The sequence below is a fragment of the Hylobates moloch genome, unplaced genomic scaffold (assembly GCF_009828535.3).
Source record: "Hylobates moloch isolate HMO894 unplaced genomic scaffold, HMol_V3 SCAFFOLD_6, whole genome shotgun sequence".
NCBI lineage: Eukaryota > Metazoa > Chordata > Mammalia > Primates > Hylobatidae > Hylobates > Hylobates moloch.
In genome coordinates this window covers 93,818,177-93,839,593 of record NW_026652281.1, presented here as the reverse complement: position 1 = coordinate 93,839,593, position 21,417 = coordinate 93,818,177, and the positions used below count along the sequence as shown (strand labels likewise).

Below are 21,417 nucleotides of genomic sequence, written 5' to 3'. Positions count from 1 at the left end.
GCAATGGCAACAAAAGCCAAAATTGACAAATGGGATCTAATTAAACTAAAGAGCTTCTGCACAGCAAAAGAAACTACCATCAGAGTGAACAGGCAACCTACAGAATGGGAGAAAATTTTTGCAACCTACTCATCTGACAAAGGGCTAATATCCAGAATCTACAATGAACTCAAACAAATTTACAAGAAAAAACAAACAACCCCATCAAAAAGTGGGCGAAGGACATGAACAGACACTTCTCAAAAGAAGACATTTATGCAGCCAAAAAACACATGAAAAAATGCTCATCATCACTGGCCATCAGAGAAATGCAAATCAAAACCACAGTGAGATACTATCTCACACCAGTTAGAATGGCCATCATTAAAAAGTCAGGAAACAACAGGTGCTGGAGAGGATGTGGAGAAATAGGAATACTTTTACACTGTTGGTGGGACTGTAAACTAGTTCAACCATTGTGGAAGTCAGTGTGGCGATTACTCAGGGATCTAGAACTAGAAATACCATTTGACCCAGCCATCCTATTACTGGGTATATACCCAAAGGACTATAAATCATGCTGCTATAAAGACACATGCACACGTACGTTTATTGCGGCACTATTCACAGTAGCAAAGACTTGGAACCAACCCAAATGTCCAACAACGATAGACTGGATTAAGAAAATGTGGCACATATACACCATGGAATACTATGCAGCCATAAAAAATGATGAGTTCATATCCTTTGTGGGGACATGGATGAAACCGGAAAACATCACTCTTAGTAAACTATCGGAAGGACAAAAAACCAAACACCGCATGTTCTCACTCATAGGTGGGAACTGAACAATGAGAACTCACGGACACAGGAAGGGGAACATCACACTCCGGGCACTGTTGTGGGGTCGGGGGAGGGGGAGGGACAGCATTAGGAGATATACCTAATGCTAAATGACAAGTTAATGGGTGCAGCAAAACAACATGGCACATGGATACATATGTAACAAACCTGCACATTGTGCACATTTACCCTAAAACCTAAAGTATAATAATAAAAAAAAAAGAGAAAAAAAAACAATATTATATCCTCAAAATGATCTTTCAAAATGAAAGCAAGCAATCAACACACTCAGATCCTGGTTTCCAACGTCATTCTCAAATAAAAGTCACCGAGCCTCCTTGGAGAAATTGTGGATTCTAGGACTGAGGCAGAAAATATCTAAGATGAGCCTAGAGCATCTTCTGGTGCCAGAAAGGAAGTGCTCAAAAAAAGAAAAAAAAAAAAGCCATAAAGATGAAGAGAGTCAAAGTCAAAGGGACACCAAATTCAACTGAAAGAGCTCCCAGTGGCCAACCTGGAACAATTTGAGCAACAAAATAAATAATGTAATACAGTCACATGCCACAGAAAACATTTCGGTCAACAACGAACCACTTATGAAGATGGTCCCATAAGATTATAATGCCATATCTTTACTGTACTTTTTCTATGTTTAGATATGTTTGGATACATAAATACTTAGCATTGTATTATAATTTCCTACAGCATTCAGTACAATAACATGCTTTTGTGTGTAGCCTAGGTGTGTAGTAGGCTACACCATCTAGGTATACCATCATAGAGTACACTCTATAATGTTCACACAGTGATGAAATTGCCTAACAATGCATTTCTCAGAATGTATCCCCATCATTAAACAATGCATGGCTTATGATATTATAAGCCAACATACAAAACAAATATCTGGCCGGGTGCAGTGGCTCACGCTTGTAATCCCAGCACTTTGGGAGGCTGAGGTGGGTAGATCACAAGGTCAGGAGATTGAGACATCCTGGCTAACACGGTAAAACCCCGTCTCTACTAAAAATACAAAAAAGTTAGCCAGGCGTGGTGGCAGGTGCCTGTAGTCCCAGCTACTCGGGAGGCTGAGGCAGGAGAATGGCGTGAACCTGGGAGGTAGAGCTTGCAGTGAGCCGAGATTGCGCCACTGCACTCCAGCCTGGGCAACAGAGCAAGACTCTGTCTCAAAAAAAAAAAAAAAAAAAGAAATTCTCCTGCCTCAGCTTCCCGAGTAGATAGGACTACGGGTGCCCACCACGCCTGGATAATTTTTGTATTTTTAGTAGGGTGGGGTTTCACCATTTTGGCCAGGCTGGTCTTGAACTCCTGACCTCAAATGATCTTTCCACCTCAGCCTCCCAAAGTGCTAGGATTACAGGGTGAGCCACTGCACCTGTCCTGTGGGGAAGGATTTCTAATGGGTACAGAGTTTTTTTCTGGGGTGATGAAAATGTTCTAAAATTATTGTGCTGATGGTTACACAACTCTGTGAATAAATTATAATCCACTGAACTGTACACTTTAAATGGGTGATTATATGGTATATAAATTAAATCCCAATAAAGCTATTTTCAAAACGTTAACAAGAAAACTAAAATATACTAAGCAGTGAATGTCAGGCTTTAAAAAAAATCAATTTTAAGTTTTACTTGTAATCTATTAACTATCAACACGAGGAAAAAATAAATAAGGACCACAGCAATTCTGCATTTAGAGAGTTCACAGGTTTTTGCTTTGCTACTTGCCACTCTGTACTGAGATTGGGGTTTTTTTTCAGAAGGTATTGGTTCTCCATCGAGAAAATGATGTGCATGTTATGACAAAACTTAGATGTGAATAATCCTGTGGCTTTGGGGCTATTGTAGGCAAATTTGGGGCCACACAAGACAATGACACTAATAATCATACAAACAGTTTTAGAGGTTGACAAAGCATCATTATATGTGGTCCTCTCTAGCCACTACAACAAGGGCAGTAGATCTATTTCACAGATGTGGCAACAGTCCTGTCTACTTAAAAGCTTGTTCAAGACCAGAAATTGGCAGCACCAAACCTGATGCCAGGCCTTCTGATCACGAGTCCAGCACTCTTTCTCCTGTGCCCTCCCCAAAAAGTTCTTTTTGCATCACATCCTATGTGCATTTAAGTTAGGGAAATTCAGCTATCAATGCTCAGCAAAGTAATGAGAGAGGTAAATTGCAATTTACACAGGCAAAGAGCTCAGATGACTCCATTCACCTCTTCACACAGTGACCACAGGCCTTGGAGTGAGCCCAGGACAGAGGTCACAGGTCTGCTGTCCTTCAGCTGGTCTCTGCTACAGGCTACTCAGGATGTAAGTGTCCAGCCTGGGTATCAGACGAGATGTCTTATGGTTATGACCTCTCTCTCTCTCTCTCTCTTCCTCTCTCTTTCCTCTCTCTCTCTCTCTCTTCCTCTCTCTCTCTTCCTCTCTCTCTTTCCTCTCTCTCTCTCTCTTCCTCTCTCTCTTTCCTCTCTCTCTCTGTCTCTCCTTTACAACAAACATTCTATTTTGGCATATGTACTTTTTTTCTATCAGGTACATTACTACATGCATTAAACATTTTTCCTGGGGTTGTAGACATGAAACATCGAATATTGTACTTTATGGGTCACTTAAGGAATTCCCAAATGTTATTCGGACTCTAAGAAATTTTTGTTTTCTGAGCTGACTCTAGAACCCAACCCAGCAGTAAAATGAGACACACCTGGACTGTAGGTCTCCAGGTGCCACTTTGTGCTTTGATGGCCCAGAGCTATTTTGATTTTTATGGTCTAGGCTTTTCTAGATAAACCAGCAAGGTGGCTTAGATATTGATGGACCTTGACTCAAGCCCTTATAAACACAAGGAGACAAACATCAGAAATACCACATTTTTCCCTCTCCTACCTCCTCTACTTGTAGTGTTTCTTTTTCAATTTTTTCAAGTAGCTCTTTTCTCAGCAAGATCTCTTTGTCCAGATTGATGTATATTTCCATTGCCTTGTGAAGCTTGCTCTGAAATATAACAACACAGCAAGTCTTGAGCTAAGATGACCTCTCAGAACCACAGGAAGGGGAGACAGCTCTTTGTTAACGAACAGAAAAGCAGGACCATCCAGAAAGTCCAAATTGCCTTTCTCACGGTTGCCCAGATTTTCCAAATCCTGATGTCTGAGAACTGGTGGGGGAGGAGAGGACCTTGGAGTCTTGTCTTCAGCTGGAGAGGCAAAGAAGTCAGGCACACAGGGACCTAAATCTTGCCCCACTACTCACTAAGGAGATCTTTGGGGAGGTCCCAGAACCTCTCTAAACTTGGGTCCAGTCACCATGTAGGGTTGTGGAGAGGCTTACAGGAGACAGCCTGGTAGAGTGCTGAGCACAGTGCCTGGCACATGGAGAACATTTGACAAACAGCTGCCAAGACTATCTCATGTGGATGGAGAGTGGGGAATACTCCTCATGAGGTGGGTGCTACTGCTATCTCCATTTATAGGTGAGAGAACTGACCTTTAGGGAGGTAAAACCATTTCCCCAAGGTCACAGAGACCAGGGGGAGCCAGGAATTGAGCCATGCACTGAGATTCCACAGCCCACAGGCTCCACCACCATCTCATCGCCTAACGAGGCCGGGCCTGCTAGTTTTAGAGGAGTCCTGCGGGAGCACAGCCTTGCAGATTCCCACTGCATCATCTGCCCTTCACCGGCTCCTACAGGCCCCACCCCTACTTCTTAGATTGGCCCCCTTTTGACCACTCTCTCTCAGTGGGGAAGAGTCAGCCAGAGGAGCTGGGATATGCTTTGCTAGGCAGAGGAGTGGGCCAAGGGAAAGACGCAGTGATTTGGGGAGCTCGCTCAACAAACCCTGAAAACCCACCCACCAGGCGCCAGTCCCTGCACCAAGCACTGGCCAGCAAAGCAAACTAGGCTCTGCCACCAGAAGGCTGGCTCACAGCCCGGGCAGTAGGGGAGAGGCAGTAAAATAATTTCAAGAAGAAATGTAAGACTGCAATTGTGCCAAGCTGTGAGAATGCCAGGACAGAGGTCGGAGAAGGTTTTCCTGAAAAAAAAAAAAAAAAAAATATATATATATATATATGCTGGAAAGAGAGCTGAAAGGTTGAGTCAGTATGTCTAGGTGAAGAGGGAAGAGAACATTCCAAGCTAAGGAAAGAACCGAGGAGAGGAGGATAATAGAAGCTGGGAGAGTGGGTAGAGAGCAGCAGGGCCACAGTCAAAGTGAAGGCAGGAGGAGGGGGCAAGGGCATTGCCCCGGGGTGTCAAAACAGAGGAGCCTAGAACCACCTGCCCGGGGGACCTTCTGGCACCCAGGGGCCATTCTCTTCCCCACTCCTATTTTCAGGCCTCACTTCTTTAAGGCTCATTTCCTGTTCCATGTCCTGCATGAAAATTGCTCTGCTAAGGAAAGCAAAAGTGAATGAGACCACACTGACGGGGTCAGATGTGGGGCCGGGGAGATGCGGCAGGACTTTGCTGCAAATCCAGCAATTCAGGTGGGAGGAAAGAGAGCAGAAGGAAGACAAGCAGTCACCAACTTAGAGTGGCAGGGCAGGAAGGAATGGAGGTAGAAGTGCAGCAGCGAGGCCATCACTAGCTCTGCCGGGGCAGGTCTCCACAAAGGCTGACGAGAGCGAAATTGGTGACGCTGAGTCAAAATGTGCATCCCTTGAGGAGGCACTTCTGTAAAGGACTGCATTCACTTTCTATCGCTACATAACAAATTACCACACTTTTGTGGCTTAGAGCCACACCCATTTATTATCTCACAGCTTCCATAGGCCGGAAGTCTGCGCACAGTGTGGCTGGATTCTCCCCCATGGTAGCATCCGTCTGAAATCAAGGTGTCCGCCAGGGCTGTGGTTCTTGTCAAGGGCTCAGGGTCCTCTTCCAAGCTCACTTATTGTTGGCAGAAGGCACTTCCTTGGACCTGTAGGACCAAGGCCCTTGTTTTCTTTTGGGCTGTCAGCAGGAGGTCGCTCTCAGCTCCCAGAGGCCCCTCTTGAATCCCTTCCATGTGGCCCCTCTGTCTTCAAGCCCACAATGGAGAAGACCTCCTCCAGCCATTTCTCCTCATGCTTCACATCTATGACCTCCTCTTCCAGAGAAACTCTGTTCTTTCAAAGGACTCGTGTGATTAGGTCAGGCCCAAGTGGGTGATCTACCTGTCTTTAATCAACTGTGCCGTACAGTATAACCGAATCATAGAACAGAACAGAACTTAACCGAACCCATCACATTCACAGTTCTGGCCAGAGATTATACAGGGTGTAGGACACCAAGGGCCAGGGAGTCTTGGGGACATCTTAGAATTCTACCTACAAGGCCCCAGATCACTAGTTTACAGGCAGTCTGGAGTGGCTTATCACAGCTGTAGTCACATGCTTACATTTTACCAGACTCCACCAGGCAGGGCTTGAGGGCATAAACTCAGAGAAAAAGCTTCCACCTTGACTCAGGCTCATACATGAAACTCACAGAAGAGAAGAGCCCATCTCTACCTGGTGCTGTCTAAATGCTGTACCCTGAGCACTCAGCCCGGTGCCTACCCTTGTGGAGGTATTGGTACTTTTGGTATAGAGGAAAATTATTCTGCATGTCTTTAACAAGGTTTCACACTTCGGTGTTTGATATTTATTTCTTTATTTTCATTTTCTGATTGCTGCGAAAATGAATGTTTCATATTTATATCAAAGTGGCCCCTCCTGTCACCCTCCCACCCCTACCAAATACACACCTGTTCTGCAAGCAGTTCATTCAACAATATTGGCTAAGCACCTGCTTTGGCCAGGCACTGTCCTTGATGCTGGGGACACAACACATACTAGACAGAGCACCATCCTGGTGACACAAAACTTGCCTCCAAGAGGTGAAGAATCTTGCCCAGATGAAGCACCTCCCGCAGCAGAGCCCCCATTCAAGCACAGGCAAGGTCTGACTCCACAAGTCAGTTGTTCTGCCTCCATTTCCCCCAGGAATGGCTCTCACTCTGCCCACTATGGCCTGTGCTGCTAATCTTGGATACTGCAAGCAATCTGCACTGTGTTTAGACCCATCCTAAAGAGTTCAGGCCCTGCAACCTGGCAGTTTGATTTTAAAAATCAGTAGCTCCATTTCCAAAACCCTTGGTTTTTCCCCCACAAGACCAGGCAGGCCCTGTGCTGCTTAATTGATTCCACAGGATAAGATTGAGGTCCAATGTGATCAAGTACAACCTACTCTCCAGGCAATGAGGGCCTGGGAGTCACAGGAATTGGCTTCCTCTATAAATAACAGTGATCAGATAAGCTAAAAACTGATGAGAGAAGCTAAAACTAGAGGATCTGTTGGATGTTTATGACACATAAATTTCAGAATGCCAGCACGTTGTTTTCTACATACTTTATGCTGGAAAAGGCAGTTGAGTGGGATACACACTGAGTTAGGTGGGATGCATACTGGACTGGGAGTCCCAGCTCTGTCAGTAAGTTGTTGCTTGAATTTGGCCAATACTCTGCATCTTTTTTTTTTTTTTTGAGACAGAGTCTTGCTCTGTTGCCCAGGCTGGAGTTCAATGGCATGATCTCAGCTCACTGCAACCTCTGCCCCCGGGGGTTCAAGCAATCCTTATGCCTCAGCCTCCCAAGTAGCTGAGATTACAGGTGTGCACCACCAAGCCCAGATAATTTTTTGCATTTCTAGTAGAGATGGGGTTTTGCCATGTTGGCCAGGCTGGTCTTGAACTCCTGGCCTCAGGTGATGTGCCTGCCTAGGCCTCCCAAAGTGCTGGGATTGCAAGTGTGAGCCACTGCGCCCTGTCTACTCTGCATCTTTGACCCTCGGTTTTTTCATTTGTAAAAGGAAAATGTTGAACAAACATAAACCTGGTCTGAAGACATTCATATTCACATTTTTAAACTGTGTGGGCTAAACAAAGCCCACCTGCGAGCTACTTAGCCCACAGCCACCGTTGCCACCTGGGCACTTTGCGTGGGGTTAGCAAAACTTTTCTGTAAAGGACCAGATAGTAAATATTTTAGGTTTTGCAAGCCCAGAAGCAAAATTGTGGGTATTGTGTACTTATATTAACAAGAGAAAAAAATCCTACCAATATTTTATCGATTCAATTCAAAATATAATAACTGAGTACAATACTGCAGAATATAGGTCTACTAATGAAAGAAATGGAATTTCTGGGGAAGAAACCAATTTTGCTTCACTTGGTTTCAAGTTAGTGTTTTCTATAATCGAATTGGTTATAAAGGTTCTTCTGTAATATCATTCTTAGCTCACAGGGCAGTGGGTGGGGACACACTGGCCTGCAGTTGCTGAATACTGCATTAGATGGTCTCTAGCAGGGTGACCAGATGGCCTAGTCTGCTGGGGCCAGGCCCTTTGTGTGCCTATAGTCTCTGCTTAATTATTAATAGTGCCTCTTTTCCCTCCCAAAAGGGTTGTGTTTGGATGATAAATTATTTAGTAGTTTTCTGATTTATAGCGAAGACTGCTTTCCTTTGCAATGTTTTAAGCAGGAAAGTGCTTATAATGTGCTCAAATTAAACAAGGCTCTAAATGTGGTTAGTTCTCAAAACTTGCCATGCATAAAAATCAGGGGAATTAACAACAACAATAAAAAACAAAACAAAATAAATAAGAGGCATGGCCCTCACCTCCTAATTCAATTAGTCAGGGTGGGACTAGGCATCTATCTATCTATCTATCTATCTATCTATCTATCTATCTATCTATCTATCCACCTATCATCTATCTATATGTTTGTTTGTTTTTTAAAGAAAAACTCTGGTTCTCATGCACAGTCAGGGTCGTGGGAGCATTCAGGGAATTTTAGGACACATGGCTTGACAGCGAGGGGGCACCTAAGCGCTGTGTGAAACTGGAATGCACAAGAGCCTCCCTGTGGCTAGAAAGGTGAGTGTGGAAAGACTTGGGGGAGCCCTAGGCATCAGGGATGGCCTTACTTTGTAGGCACTGAGAACCTGCAGAGTGTTTCCAGATGACAGCTTTAGCTGGGTCAGTTCTTGATTCCTTGCTTCAATTGTCTCGAGAAATTGAGCGTTCTCTATCTTCAAATGCTGAAAATCAACATCATGAAGGGCCTCACCCACCTCTTCCTTCTACAGCTCAGAAAGATGAAAGAAAAGATGATACGTCAGTTGTGATTCTGATTGTATGGCTCACATCTTGCAACTCTTGACAAGACTTTGGAGGTCAGTCATCATTCAGTCATTCAACAAACACATATTGGGCATCTATTTGGTCCCAGGCGTGGTGCTAGGCACTGGGTATAGAGATTTAAGTAAATACAATGTTCCCTGGCCCCCGGCAGTGCATATGAGGGTTTACCAACAAACCATTGACTCAACAGTGTGGTGCAGTGGGATGTGTTGTTCGGGGGGCATGTGGGGGAGTGGGGGCAGAGGGCACACAGAAGTCCCTAAGCCAGGCCAGGGGAGGAAGAAAGACCGAGTCACACACAGAGGGCATCCCACAGTGGGTGGTGCCTAAACAGGGCCATGAAGGTTGAGTAAGAATCAGGCCATTTAGAAGTTGTTTTTAACATGAAAAACCTAGGACAAGCAGCCCACAGATTTCTCCCTCCTTTGATCATCTGATATTTCTGCACTGCAGCGCATGAGTGCATAAGGTTCCCTCCCGGACCTGGGCCACCTTACCAGCCCTGCTAGCTCTATGCCATTTTATATCTGTGGTAGACAACAGCCCAACTTGGGAACTGCTGTTCCTCACTCCCACGCCTCACTCATGCTGTCTGTCCTATCTCCTGGAATTCATCTTCTTCTCCTTCTCAAAACAACACAACTTCCTTAAGCCCCAATACAACCATTCCTCCAGCTCCAATGCTCCCAACCTGTTTTCCACACCAGAGGGTGATCCCTCTCTCTGCTGAGCCCCTGGAAGCTTTAGCTCTGTGGTCCTTGGTATGTAGCTTCTGTATACACACCTTTTCTCATGACACTGCTGCCCACTAGTCTATGAGCTCGCAAGGGCAGGGCCCATGTCTGTGTTATCTCTGTGTAACAGCAGCATTATGGTTAAAGATCATCCATCTACTCCTCATCTCCAGCTTAAAGCCCCTCTTCAAGATGACCATGCTTGCATTAACCTCCAACTACCAGGAACTGACGATCTGCAGACAGCTCCACTGGGACCACTCACTGCAGAATTTTTTCTTGTACTGAACTCAAATCTCCTTCCCTGACACCTCCATCCACAGCCCCAGCTCTTCTCTCCCTTCCTGCTGCAGCCCTGAGCACTTGGAGACAGTGGCTGTGGCCCTCCTGGGCCCTCTCTCCTTGGGCACATGAGTCCCAGGCTCTTGGGTATGGTTTCTATTCCTGACATCTGGCTTGCTCTCCGATGTGACCTCTAGTTTACCAATTCTTTCAAGGGTGGGGCTCACCCTGTGACATGACACTCCAGGTAGGGGCCGCTCAGACAGAGTAGAGAAAGGCTACCCCTTCCTTGGTCTGGGCACTGTGTTTCTATGAATGCAGCCTATGCCATAGCATCACCATCACCTGAGCTGACTTTATCAGGTACTCTACGGCTAAGCCATCCTGTACCTGAGCAGATATTTTGGGGGATCAAAAGTGCAGGGTGTTACACTTGTCCTTCGTCACTTCATGCTGTTAAATATGTCCCAGCTTGCTGAGGTCTTTCTGGATCCCAAGTCACTCAAGCAATAGTCCCCCAACATGTTAATTCTCCTGCCCAGTTCTGTGTCCTTGTCAGTAGCCCCCTTTGATAAGCATGCCACCAGTGCCCAAATTCAAGTTAATAATAAAAATATTGAGCTAGGAAAGGATGGAACCATGTTTGCCTTACTGCCTTTCATCAGGAGCCATTAGGGTCAGCTGGTGGCGATGCTAGACACACCAAAGCACATATAACTGTGCCACCAGGCCGTATTCCCAGAAAGGGCGAACGAGTATGTCTTGAGGGTCTTTTACATTCACGCCAACTCTGTCTACAGAAAACCTCTGATTTGCCTGCACAGTCATTGTATGCATTTCCTATTGCTGCTGTAAAAAATCACCACAAACCTGGTGGCTTTAATGCAAAAATATCCTTACAGTTCTGGAGGTCAGGAGTCTGAAATGGGTTGGGAGGCTCAAATCAGGATCTCAGCAGGGCTGCATTGCTTCCCAAAGATCTAGGGGAGAATCTGTTTCCTTGTCATTTCCAGCTTCTAGAGGCTGTCTGCAGTCCTTGATTTCTGGCCCCTTCTCCCTATCATGAAAGCTCATCACTCTGATCTCTGCTTCTGCTATCATAGCTTCTCCCACCCTCCTGCTTCCCACTGATAAGGAGGAAGATTATATAGGGCCCACCCAGGTAATTCAAGACCATCTCCCCATCTCAGGATCCTAAATTAATCACATCTGCAAAATCCTTTTTGCCATGTAAGTTAATGTGTTCACAGGTTCCAGGGATTAGGATATGGACATTTTGGGGTGGGGATGGGAACCTTATTCAGCCTACCATGGTAACCTTAAAATGAAACAGAGAGAGAGAAAGGACCACATACCTGCCTCAATTGTAAAAGCATTTTTTTCCTCTGAACTTTGAGAGAAACATTTTTCAAACGTAATTTCTCCTTCATATTATCCTAAAACATAAAGGCATATTTTAAAGCATTTAATCCATTTCTCTCCTTTTTCACATTGGTTTGAAAAGTGGATGGTTCTGGGGCTGCAAACCAAACCTTGAGCCCTAACATTCTGTCACTTATTTTAGGTCCTTTTACTTCTACTCAAGCTGGGGCTGGTATGACATTTCATGACCAAGAAGCAGAGGACACTGGTTTTGCACCAAGCAAATTTTATATTGCTTTCAAATTCAAGATTATTTGGGTGTATGCTACTGTAGGGGCCTTTCATGACAAAATGATCTTATGATTTTTTGGTCTTGTATTCCCACGGTAGTTTACATAATTTTTATTACTCTTAACATATTAGGGTTAGTAACCCTACCTTGTCTCCAGAATCTAAAGCTTGACATGTTGCAAAATCTCTGGAAATGAAGGTTACCCCCCAAATTATCCTTTTTTCTCATAACGGCCCAAGGTCCATCTCCTGATAACAAAGGATCTCAAAGGGCTTGAGACTCACCCTGTAATCCCAGCACTTTGGGAGGCCAAGGCAGGTGGACTGCTGGAGCCCAAGAGTTCAAGACCTGCCTGGGCAACACAGTGAGATCTCATCTTTATAACAATTTTTTAAAGGTTTTTTTTAAAATTTTGAAAAAGATATTTACCTGTCCTACTCCACAGTCACCTCTCTAGACAGGCTGGACCAGACCAGTCTCATACCTTTCTCAAGAAAATATATCAGATCTTGAAACAAATAACAAAACAAAAAACAGAAATCAATCTGAGGCACTGTTAATATACCTCCTGCCTGGCTGGTGTTAACCTTGATAAACACGCATTTATTTATTTATTTATTTTTTCTGAGATGGAGTCTTGCTGTGTTGCCCAGGCTGGAGTGCAGTGGCATGATCTCGGCTCACCGCAACCTCTGCCTCCCAGGTTCAAGTGATTCTCCTGCCTCAGCCTCCCGAGCAGCTGGGATTACAGGCACAAACACCTCGCCTAGCTAATTTTTGTATTTTTAGTAGAGATGGGGTTTCACCATGTTGGCCAGGCTGGTCCTCCAGCTCAGATGATCCGCCCGCCTCAGCCTCCCAAAGTGCTGGGATTACAGGCGTGAGCCACTGCACCCAGCCATAAACATACATTTTAAAACATGCATATACACATACACTTTCAGGGATGCAAAGAAAATCCGCATATGTGGGCAACATTTATGGTGGACCAAAGGGAGCTAGGCTGCTTCATATGGATGATTTCCATAACATCCCTGTAGGAATGATTTTTCCCTTTCTAAGCTCTGTCTGCAAACTCACCCTCCGGCGGTTCATGTCCTCAATGTATTTCATCACTTTCTGAGTGGCCAAAATACTCCCTTTCTTCTTGGATATGGCTTTTAGAATATCTTTTTCAAACTCATGCACTGCTCTCGAAACTTCACTCCATCGAATTTCAGCCTCCTCAATGATGGCCTTGGGGAGTCAGCACAAAGAGAGAAGAATGTTTCCAGCAATCTTCAAGGATGTGTCCTCTAAGAAAACCTAAGTTCCCAGGCCTCTTTGTGTCCCAAAATATTATGTTTCTTCTTAGTCTTAGGAACATATCCTTAAGATACAAACTTGACCATATCAATGTTATTAGTTAAAAGCATTCTTCAAAAAAATAGAATCCATAAAAAGAGAGCAAACAAAAACAGGTGTCAGGTATCTTTTTTTTTTTTTTTTTTTTGAGACAGAGTCTCGCTCTATTGCCCAGGCTGGAGTGCAGTGACACAATCTCAGCTCACTGCAACCTCCGCCTCCTGGGTTCAAGCAATTCTCCTGCCCCGGCCTCCTGAGTAGCTGGGACTACAGGCACCCACCACCACGCCTGGCTAATTTATGTATTTTTAGTAGAGAAGGGGTTTCACCAAGTTGGCCCAGCTGGTCTTGAACTCCTGACCTCAGGTGATCCGCCCACCTCGGCCTCCCAAAGTGCTGGGACTACAGGCATGAGCCACCGTGCCTGGCCAAGGTATCTATCTAAATATGTATTTCCATATTTGAAATTATTTATCCATTAAAAATATCTGCAAGGATATACATCAAAACATGAACGACAGTTACATCTAGAGAGATGGATTAGTGGGGAAATAAAGAGGCACTCTTATCATATTTCTGTTATTTAAAAAAAAAAAAAAGACGTTATATTTCCAAGCCTGAGTATTGGGGGGAAAAATGGAAAAAAAAATAAAGAAGACATTATAAAGTCAGGTACAGTGCCTGTAGTCCCAGCTGCTCAGGAGGCTGAGGCAAGAGGATTGCTGGAGGCCAGAAGTTCGAGGCTGTAGTGTGCTATGATTGCGACCGCGAATAGCCACTGCACTCCAGCCTGAGCAATGCAGCGAGGCCCCATCTCTTAAAAATAAAAAAAAAAGATGTTATAAAATGAATATATGTATTGACATAAAGAGAGGTTAAGTGAAAAATACAGTTTACAAAATAACATGATACTATTTTTTAGAAGAAATTCATATATGCATAGAAAATTATCTAAACTGTAGGAGGTAAATGGAAAGTCAACAGAAATTACCTCTGAGTAGTAAATTGTGAATGTTTTCAAATGTTCTTTTAGCTTAACTGTATTTTTCAACATTCTACAACATAGATTGCCTAGAAATAAGAACACGCACAGACATACATATTACTACAAAAAATAAAATGGAATGGTATCTGTAGCCAGACTGCAAATCATCCTAGTTCAGACTTTTTTTCTGGACACCAAGAAGCAAAAGCATTTTCACTGGCTGGCCTCAGGCTCCAGCCTCTTCCCAGCCCCATCATCTCCACATGGTAGAACATCAATCCACCTGAAACGCTGCTTTCAACACGTTGCTCTCCTACTCAAGTATCCTCAGTGGGGTCCAGCTCTCCAAGACATCAAAGATAAACTGCTTGGCATGGCTGTCAAGAAATCATTGCCTTACTCAACCTGACTTCCTAAAGTAGCCTCTTCTCTAATCACACTGGCCTCCTCAATGTCATGAGCTCACCAAGCTTGTGCCCACCTCCACTTCCTTGCCCATGTCATTCTCCTTACCTAGGGTGCCCTTCTTTCCCTGTGCCTTAAACAGATGCCATCATTCTTCAAGATCATGCCAAGTCCCTTTTAAGCCCTACCTCCTCAACAAATTCTTTTTGACCACTCTAGCCCATACTGATATCTGATCTCTGCACTTGATGCTTACATTGCACAACCTAGCGGGTCAGGATAATGCTACCACATCCCAAGCTCCTTTAACTTGCTAGAATTCAACAGTGTATGTTTGGAAAGAGAGAGAGGAGGGGTGGAGAGCAGGATCAGTTGATGTGATACAGATGGTTGCATCGATGGGAGACATGAGTCTACTGACTGGTCCCTCTTGAGACAAGTGTGATTCTGTGAATGCCCACATTTAGAAACAGAAAAATGGAAAACTTTAGAAATAGAACAGAAGTATCTACTTTTCATACAACATGGCTCTCAAATGCAAGCCAACAATGTCATCCTGTGGGCAACCGAATTAACAGTGATGTTTCTTCTCTGGAGGAAACTGACTGTATTGGACTTTCTAAGAGACACTACTATATTGGTCTGTAACAGTGCATGAACCATGGGCACGTGTGCTGTATAGAAATGCTGACCTAGGGGCTGGGCGCGATGGCTCATGCCTGTAATCCCAGCACTTTGGGAGACCGAGGTGGGTGGATCACGAGGTCAGGAGATCAAGACCATCCTGGCTAACATGGTGAAACCCTGTCTCTACTAAAAATACAAAAAAAATTAGCCGGGTGTAGCAGTAGGAGCCTGTAGTCTCAGCTACTCGGGAGGCTGAGGCAGGAGAATGGTGTGAACCTAGGAGGCGGAGCTGGGATCGCACCACTGCACTCCAGCCTGGGCAAATGAGCAAGACTCCGTCTCAAAAAAAAAAAAAAAAAAAAAAAAAAAAGAAATGCTGACCTAGGGACTTTTCACTCAATTCACTGACTGTGATGGTTAATATTAGGTGTCAACTTAACTGGATTCAGGGATGCCTAGATGGCTGGTAAAGTATTGTTTCTGGGTGTGTCTATGAGGGTGTTGCCAGAAGAGATTGATATTTGAGTTGGTGGACAGGGAGGGGAAGATCCACCCTCAATGTGGGTGGGCACCATCCAACTGGCTGCCAGAGCAGCTAGAGCAAAGCAGGTGGAAGAAGGTGGACAAGCTTGTGTACTGAGTCTTCTGGCTCTCCCTCTTCTTCCCATGCCCAACAATTGCTTCTGCTCCTCCTGCCCTCGGACATCAGACTCCAGGTTCTTTGCCTTTGGACCCTCGAACTTGTACCAGCGGCTTCCTGGGGGCTCTAGGGCCTTTAGCCATGGACTGAAGGCTGCACCGTTGGCTTCCCTGGTTTTGAAGCTTTCAGACTTTGACTGAGCCACTATCGGCTTCTCTCTTTTCCCAGCCTGCAGACAGCCGATTGATTGTGTGGGGCTTTGCCTTGTAATCACGTGAGCCAGTTCTCCCTAATTAACTCCCTTTCATATATACATGTATGCTCTTGGTTCTGTCCCTCTCAAGAACCTTAATACACTGACTTGAACCTCAAACCCCTTGTATTATTAAGAAATTATTGCAGGCATGGCGCAGTGGCTCATGCCTGTGATCCCAGCACTTTGGGAGGCCGAGGCAGGCGGATCATGAGGTCAGGAGATCAAGACCATCAGCTAATCCAGTGAAAACCTCGTCTCTACTAAAAATACAAAAAAATTAGCCAGGTGTGGTGGCGGGCGCCTGTAGTCCCAGCTACTCGGGAGGCTGAGGCACGAGAATGGCATGAACCTGGGAGGCGGAGCTTGCAGTGAGCTGAGATCATGCCACTGCACTCCAGCCCGGGCAACAGAGCGAGACTCCGTCTCAAAAACAAAAAAAAGAAATTACTGTAAAATTTTAAGAGCATTTAGGGTTATCATGGTTATGTCCTCTAAAAGAATTCATATATTAAAGATATATACTGAAATACATACAGAGATTCACTAGGATTCACTTGCTAGTAACCCAGCCAGATGAAGGGAAAATTGATCAACCAAAAGAGGCCATATGTTGATGATCATTGCACCCAGGTGTTGAATACACAGGGCTTTGTTGTGCTAGCCTCTCTACATTCGTGTATTTTTGAAATTTCCCATTAAAAAAAGTTCAAAAATGTGTTGTCCCCACAAGCAGGTGGTAAGTTCCTTGAAGATAGGCCCTGGATTCGCCTCATCCTACTTGTGTTTCTTCCAAAGCCCCAACAATCACATGAACCCATTCTAGATACCTCTCAATGGGGCAGAGGTGGGGAGCCTGGGCAGGACAGGCTGCGCTGGGAGGAAGGTGTACCTCATGATGCTGCAGGTCGCGTTCCGCATTTGCCCTCATGTGCCATAAGTCATTCTTCATGTCTTCCACCTCCTTTCGTACAAGCTCAAGTTTTTGGTCGGCAGTCAGGCCTACCCCACGGTCCATGCCTGTCCGGGATTTGGATCTACGCCTGCCTTGAAACTGCAACCCAAGAGAAACAAAGCCATTGTCAAAGAGGAATTGGTAATGAACCAGCCCAAGATAGGCATCAGAATGATCCTCTGACCTGCTGGAAGTTCCCCAGAGTGACAGCCAGGGAGAACAAATTCATGGTAAAAGGATGCTGGATATTAGGCCTGAGCTGACATTTATTTCTCAAGTCAACCTAAGCCCCTGCACTAAATACTTCAAAGGCCTATGTTTGACAATGAAGTGAAAATAAATACGGGTAAACGTCTTGAGGGTGGAAAGGCTGTGAACATGCTATAGACTAGCATTCAAGTCAAAGACAGGGGACAGCTCAGAGGTACTTCCTGAGCTGAACACAGGAAAGAAACTGCATCCGTGGGGGACTGTGTTCAGCAAAACAGACAAACAAACATCTTGGACTTTCTATGCATTTAAGGCAAAGGTCAGAAGTGGGTGGTCCAGAGTACATACGGGTTTGCTTGGCCCTCAAAGGATAAGCCTACACAGATAACCCCTTTGAGACAAGGCCCTGTGCTAGGCCCACTTTCCTCATTTAGGTGGCTGGCTGGGCCTTGTAAACAGTTGAGTCCCTCAACTTAAATGAATTCTTTTTTTTTTTTTTTTAATTTTTTTGAGACAGAGTCTTTCTCTGTTGCCCAGGCTGGAGTGTAGCAGTGTGATCATAGCTCACTGCAGCCTCAAACTCCTGGACTCAAGCAATCCTCCCACCTCAGCCTCCCAAGTAGCTAAAACTACAGGTGCATGTCACCACATCTGGCTAATTTAAGAATTTTCTTTTGTAAAGATGGGGTCTTGCAATATTGCCCAGGCAAGTCTCGAACTCCTGGTCTCATGTGATCCTCCCACCTTAGCCTCCCAAAGCACTGGGACAGGCCTGAGCCACTGCACCTAGCCAAAGGGAATTCTTTCAAGTAAACTAAGATATGCTTGGAGAGTCAATCCACTATTAACTGAACCCAATTTCTTTCACAGTCACTTGAAAGAGAAACCCTAGAGGGCAAAGAAAAATCAAAAGTAAAACAGGGAGAAGGTCCCATGGTCAATTGGCTACAGAGGGTGCACCAAAGGCAGATATACAAATACCACTTGCATTTAAGGTGACAAACAATAAAAGAATGATCTAGATCTCCATTGTGTACCTGTGCATAATCTGCTGCTGCTATCTTAATTTCTGATAATCGTGGAGGTCGCTGATCCCTGGGCTCCAGTTTAGCGTAATATTTCTCAAACATCTCAGTCTCAGTTTTGAGAGCAGAGTTTACATAGCTGCAAGACAGGGTACCTGAGTAAGTTCTAGTAATAAGAGTTTAAACCTCAAATAACTAGTGTTTAATAACTAGTGGACCTGCAAGACCCCTTAGCCTCTTGGTGCCTTAGCTTCCTCACCTATAAAATGGGTATAAGAATAGCACTTAACTTTTAGGGTTCCAATAACGAAGACAAAGCCTCTGGCACAGTGTCTGACACATAGTAAGTGCTATATATTTGATATTTTTATTAATATGTTTAATGAGCCACAAAATTCACAACACTAGTATTACATTGAAAATTCTCATAGGTTTCATCTTCAAGTATCATTGAACCCATGTGGGAGATTATTTCTGAATTACTATATATTATATATATATATATTTTTATTATTTGTTTAAGAGACAGGGTCTTACTCTGTTGCACTCACTGTAACCTTGAACTCCTGGGATCAAGCAATCCTCCTGCCTCAGCCTCCCGAGTAGCTAGGACTGCAGGTGCACAACGCCATGCCTGGCTAATTTAAAATTTTTTTTGTAGAGGTGGTATCTTGCTATGTTGTCAAGGCTGGCCATGAACTCCTGGCCTAAAGTGATCCTCCCACCTTGGTTTCCCAAAGTGCTGAAATTACAGGCAATAATAGCCACTGTGCCCAACCTGAATTACTATATTCTTGAAGTTAAACACACCCACAATCTTCAGATGTTTCCTTTGGTTTATGTTTTTCAGCTCTTTTATTTCCAGTACCCATTAGATGAAAAGTATCAACTGGAAGTTTATCATAAACTCTGGAAAACTTTGAACAGAGGAAGAGATAACATATCTAGTTTATCCTGTATATGCCAAGGTTATAACCTTTTTAACTTAACTTCTCATATGTGTGTATGTGTGTGTGTGTTACACACACATATGTATGTATATGTATATGAGAGAGAGAACAACTTTGATGTTTTCATGTGTTATTAATCTATTAGTTTGGTACAAAAGGAATTGCAGTTTTTGCTGTTACTTTTAATAATTCCTGTTTGGCTGAATTTTAAGACTAGTGGGGCCAGGTGTGGTGGCTCACGCCTGTAATCCCAGCACTTTGGGAAGCCGAGGCAGGTGGATCACCTGAGGTCAGGTGTTCGAGACCAGCCTGATCAACATTGTGAAACCCCATCCCTACTAAAAGTACAAAAATTAGCTGGGTGTGGTGGCAGGCACCTGTAATCCCAGCTATTCAGGGGTCTGAGGCAAGAGAATCACTTGAACCCGGGAGGCGGAGGTTGCAGTGAGCCGAGATCATGCCATTGTACTTCAGCCTGGGCGACACTTCAGTGAGCGAGATTCCGTATCAAAAACAAAACAAAACAAAACAAACTAGTGGAAAAGGCTGAATGGAAAACACAATCTATCAAAGTAGCTTGCTTTTTCAGCATATATCATGCTCCAGGTGTATGTAGTCTGTGGAGTCACACCTGAGTTTGAATCCCAGCACTACCACTGACTAACTGTGTGAACTTAGGGAAGTGACTTAACCTCTGTGTCTTTGTTTCCTTCCTGCAACTTCCTAGGGTTGCAGTGTCATCATATAAGATCATATATGTAAATGCATGGTACATAGAAACACTAAAAAATGAGAGCTATTAGTAATAATACCTCAGTTCTGACCTAAAGCATTTGTAGATGTATAGAAAGAAGTAACATCTATTCAGCCGCTAGAGCTAGGATATTCTGTACAAGACCAGTAAGTTGTACAACTAATCTTAACTACATCATGGAATCTTTATATCCAATTTACTTGCTATAGTAGTAGATATAAAGCAGACTGCAAAATAAAATAAAATAAAATAAAATAAACGCAGACTATCGGGCCATTCTTTACTGTCCATCTCCATGCTTATAACCAGGTTCAGGCACACATTGCCTCATACTGAAACCATCTCAATAGCTGGCTTTCTATTCTGCTGCCGTGTTAGTTTTATCATAGAATTTTTTTTTTTTTTTGAGACTTAGTCCCTCTCTGTTGCCCAGGCTGGGGTGCAGTGGCACAATCTCAGCTCACTGCAACCTCCGCCTCCCAAGTTCAAGTGATTCTCCTGCCTCAGCCTCCAGAGTAGATGGGATTACAGGCACGCGCCACCACGCCTGGCTAATTTTTGTATCTTTAGTAGATACGGGGTTTCACCATGTTGGCCAGGCTGGTCTCGAACTCCTGACCTCAAGTGATTCGCCGCCTCGGCCTCCTAAAGTGCTGAGATTACAGGCGTGAGCCACCGCGCCCAGCCTTATCACAGAATCTTAGCATCAGAAAAGGGCTTAGAAGTCACCTGGTCCAAATTGCCGCTGTAGAATTGTGGATGGGCTAAGCACACCGTCTGGCACGAGAGAGACTCATCCGGCTGAAACTGTCACTTCCCCAATTACCCTCTGGGCTTCCCACCACCGGCCCCATCCCCTCGCCCCACCACCCCGTTCTAGCTCCACCAAAGGCTCGTTGGCTCAGTGGTGGTGGTGTAAAGAGTAAAGTCTCCTTACTCGCAGGAGTAAAGAGGCAAAGTCCCCCAGTGCTCAGTGAGGGCTTGGATCTTCTCCATGCTGGTCCCCAGGTCCGAGGCCGCCCGGGGAGGAGGGCCCAGGAGGAAGAGGGGCGGCCCCCAGGCGCGGGCCGCAGTACCTGAGCTCCTCCACCAGCCCGCACAGCTGGATAACAGGCAGCTCCAGCTCCGACCCTTCACGGGAGTCGGAGAGGACGCTCTCGGACTCATCATCAGTCATCACTCTGCCGAAGCGGCCCCTGCCAATGCCGTGTGCCCAGGGGCTCCGGGTGCCGGCGGCCACGCGTCACTCCGGCTGCGACGCCGTGGCGCGTTGCCCGGGCGACCGGACGCGAGGAAAGGGGTGGGGATTCCGGTGGCCCCTCCCCGCGCTGCCCCGCCTGTCTCCATGAGGACCCAGCCAGGTTGCCGGCTTTGAGCGCACACCTAAGCGCGTTCAGTTTCACTTCTTTAACAGTAACTCTTAAATTGATAGCAATAATAGCAGCCGCTGTTTCTCAGCACTTACTGTGTCCTTGGCAGCGTGTTAAGCATAGTTATGAAAACCTTCGGCACAACCTTGTAATGGTATCTATCAATCTCTCCATTCTCCCAATAAGGAGACTGGGGCCCAGAAAATTAACACG

The 21,417-nt window shown here is 45.0% G+C and overlaps 1 protein-coding gene across 3 annotated transcripts in view; it reads right to left on the bottom strand.

Moving 5' to 3' along the window:
• CCDC113 (coiled-coil domain containing 113) overlaps nt 1-21,090 on the bottom strand; it is a 34,075-nt gene extending 12,985 nt beyond the window's left edge. Inside the window, exons 1-7 of one of the 3 annotated variants that reach the window (XM_032157500.2) lie at nt 20,911-21,090; nt 18,143-18,269; nt 16,833-16,994; nt 12,767-12,922; nt 11,388-11,468; nt 8,800-8,955; nt 3,734-3,841 (exon numbers count right to left, since the gene is read on the bottom strand). In XM_032157500.2, the coding sequence (XP_032013391.1) occupies nt 3,734-3,841; nt 8,800-8,955; nt 11,388-11,468; nt 12,767-12,922; nt 16,833-16,994; nt 18,143-18,269; nt 20,911-21,011 (891 nt within the window). In that variant the 5' untranslated portion in view covers nt 21,012-21,090. Of the gene's footprint in view, nt 1-3,733; nt 3,842-8,799; nt 8,956-11,387; nt 11,469-12,766; nt 12,923-16,832; nt 16,995-18,142; nt 18,270-20,563; nt 20,621-20,910 lie in introns of those variants that run through there. The other 2 variants (XM_032157501.2, XM_058441051.1) reach the window with 2 other exon arrangements.
• Nucleotides 21,091-21,417: the final 327 nt, after the last annotated feature.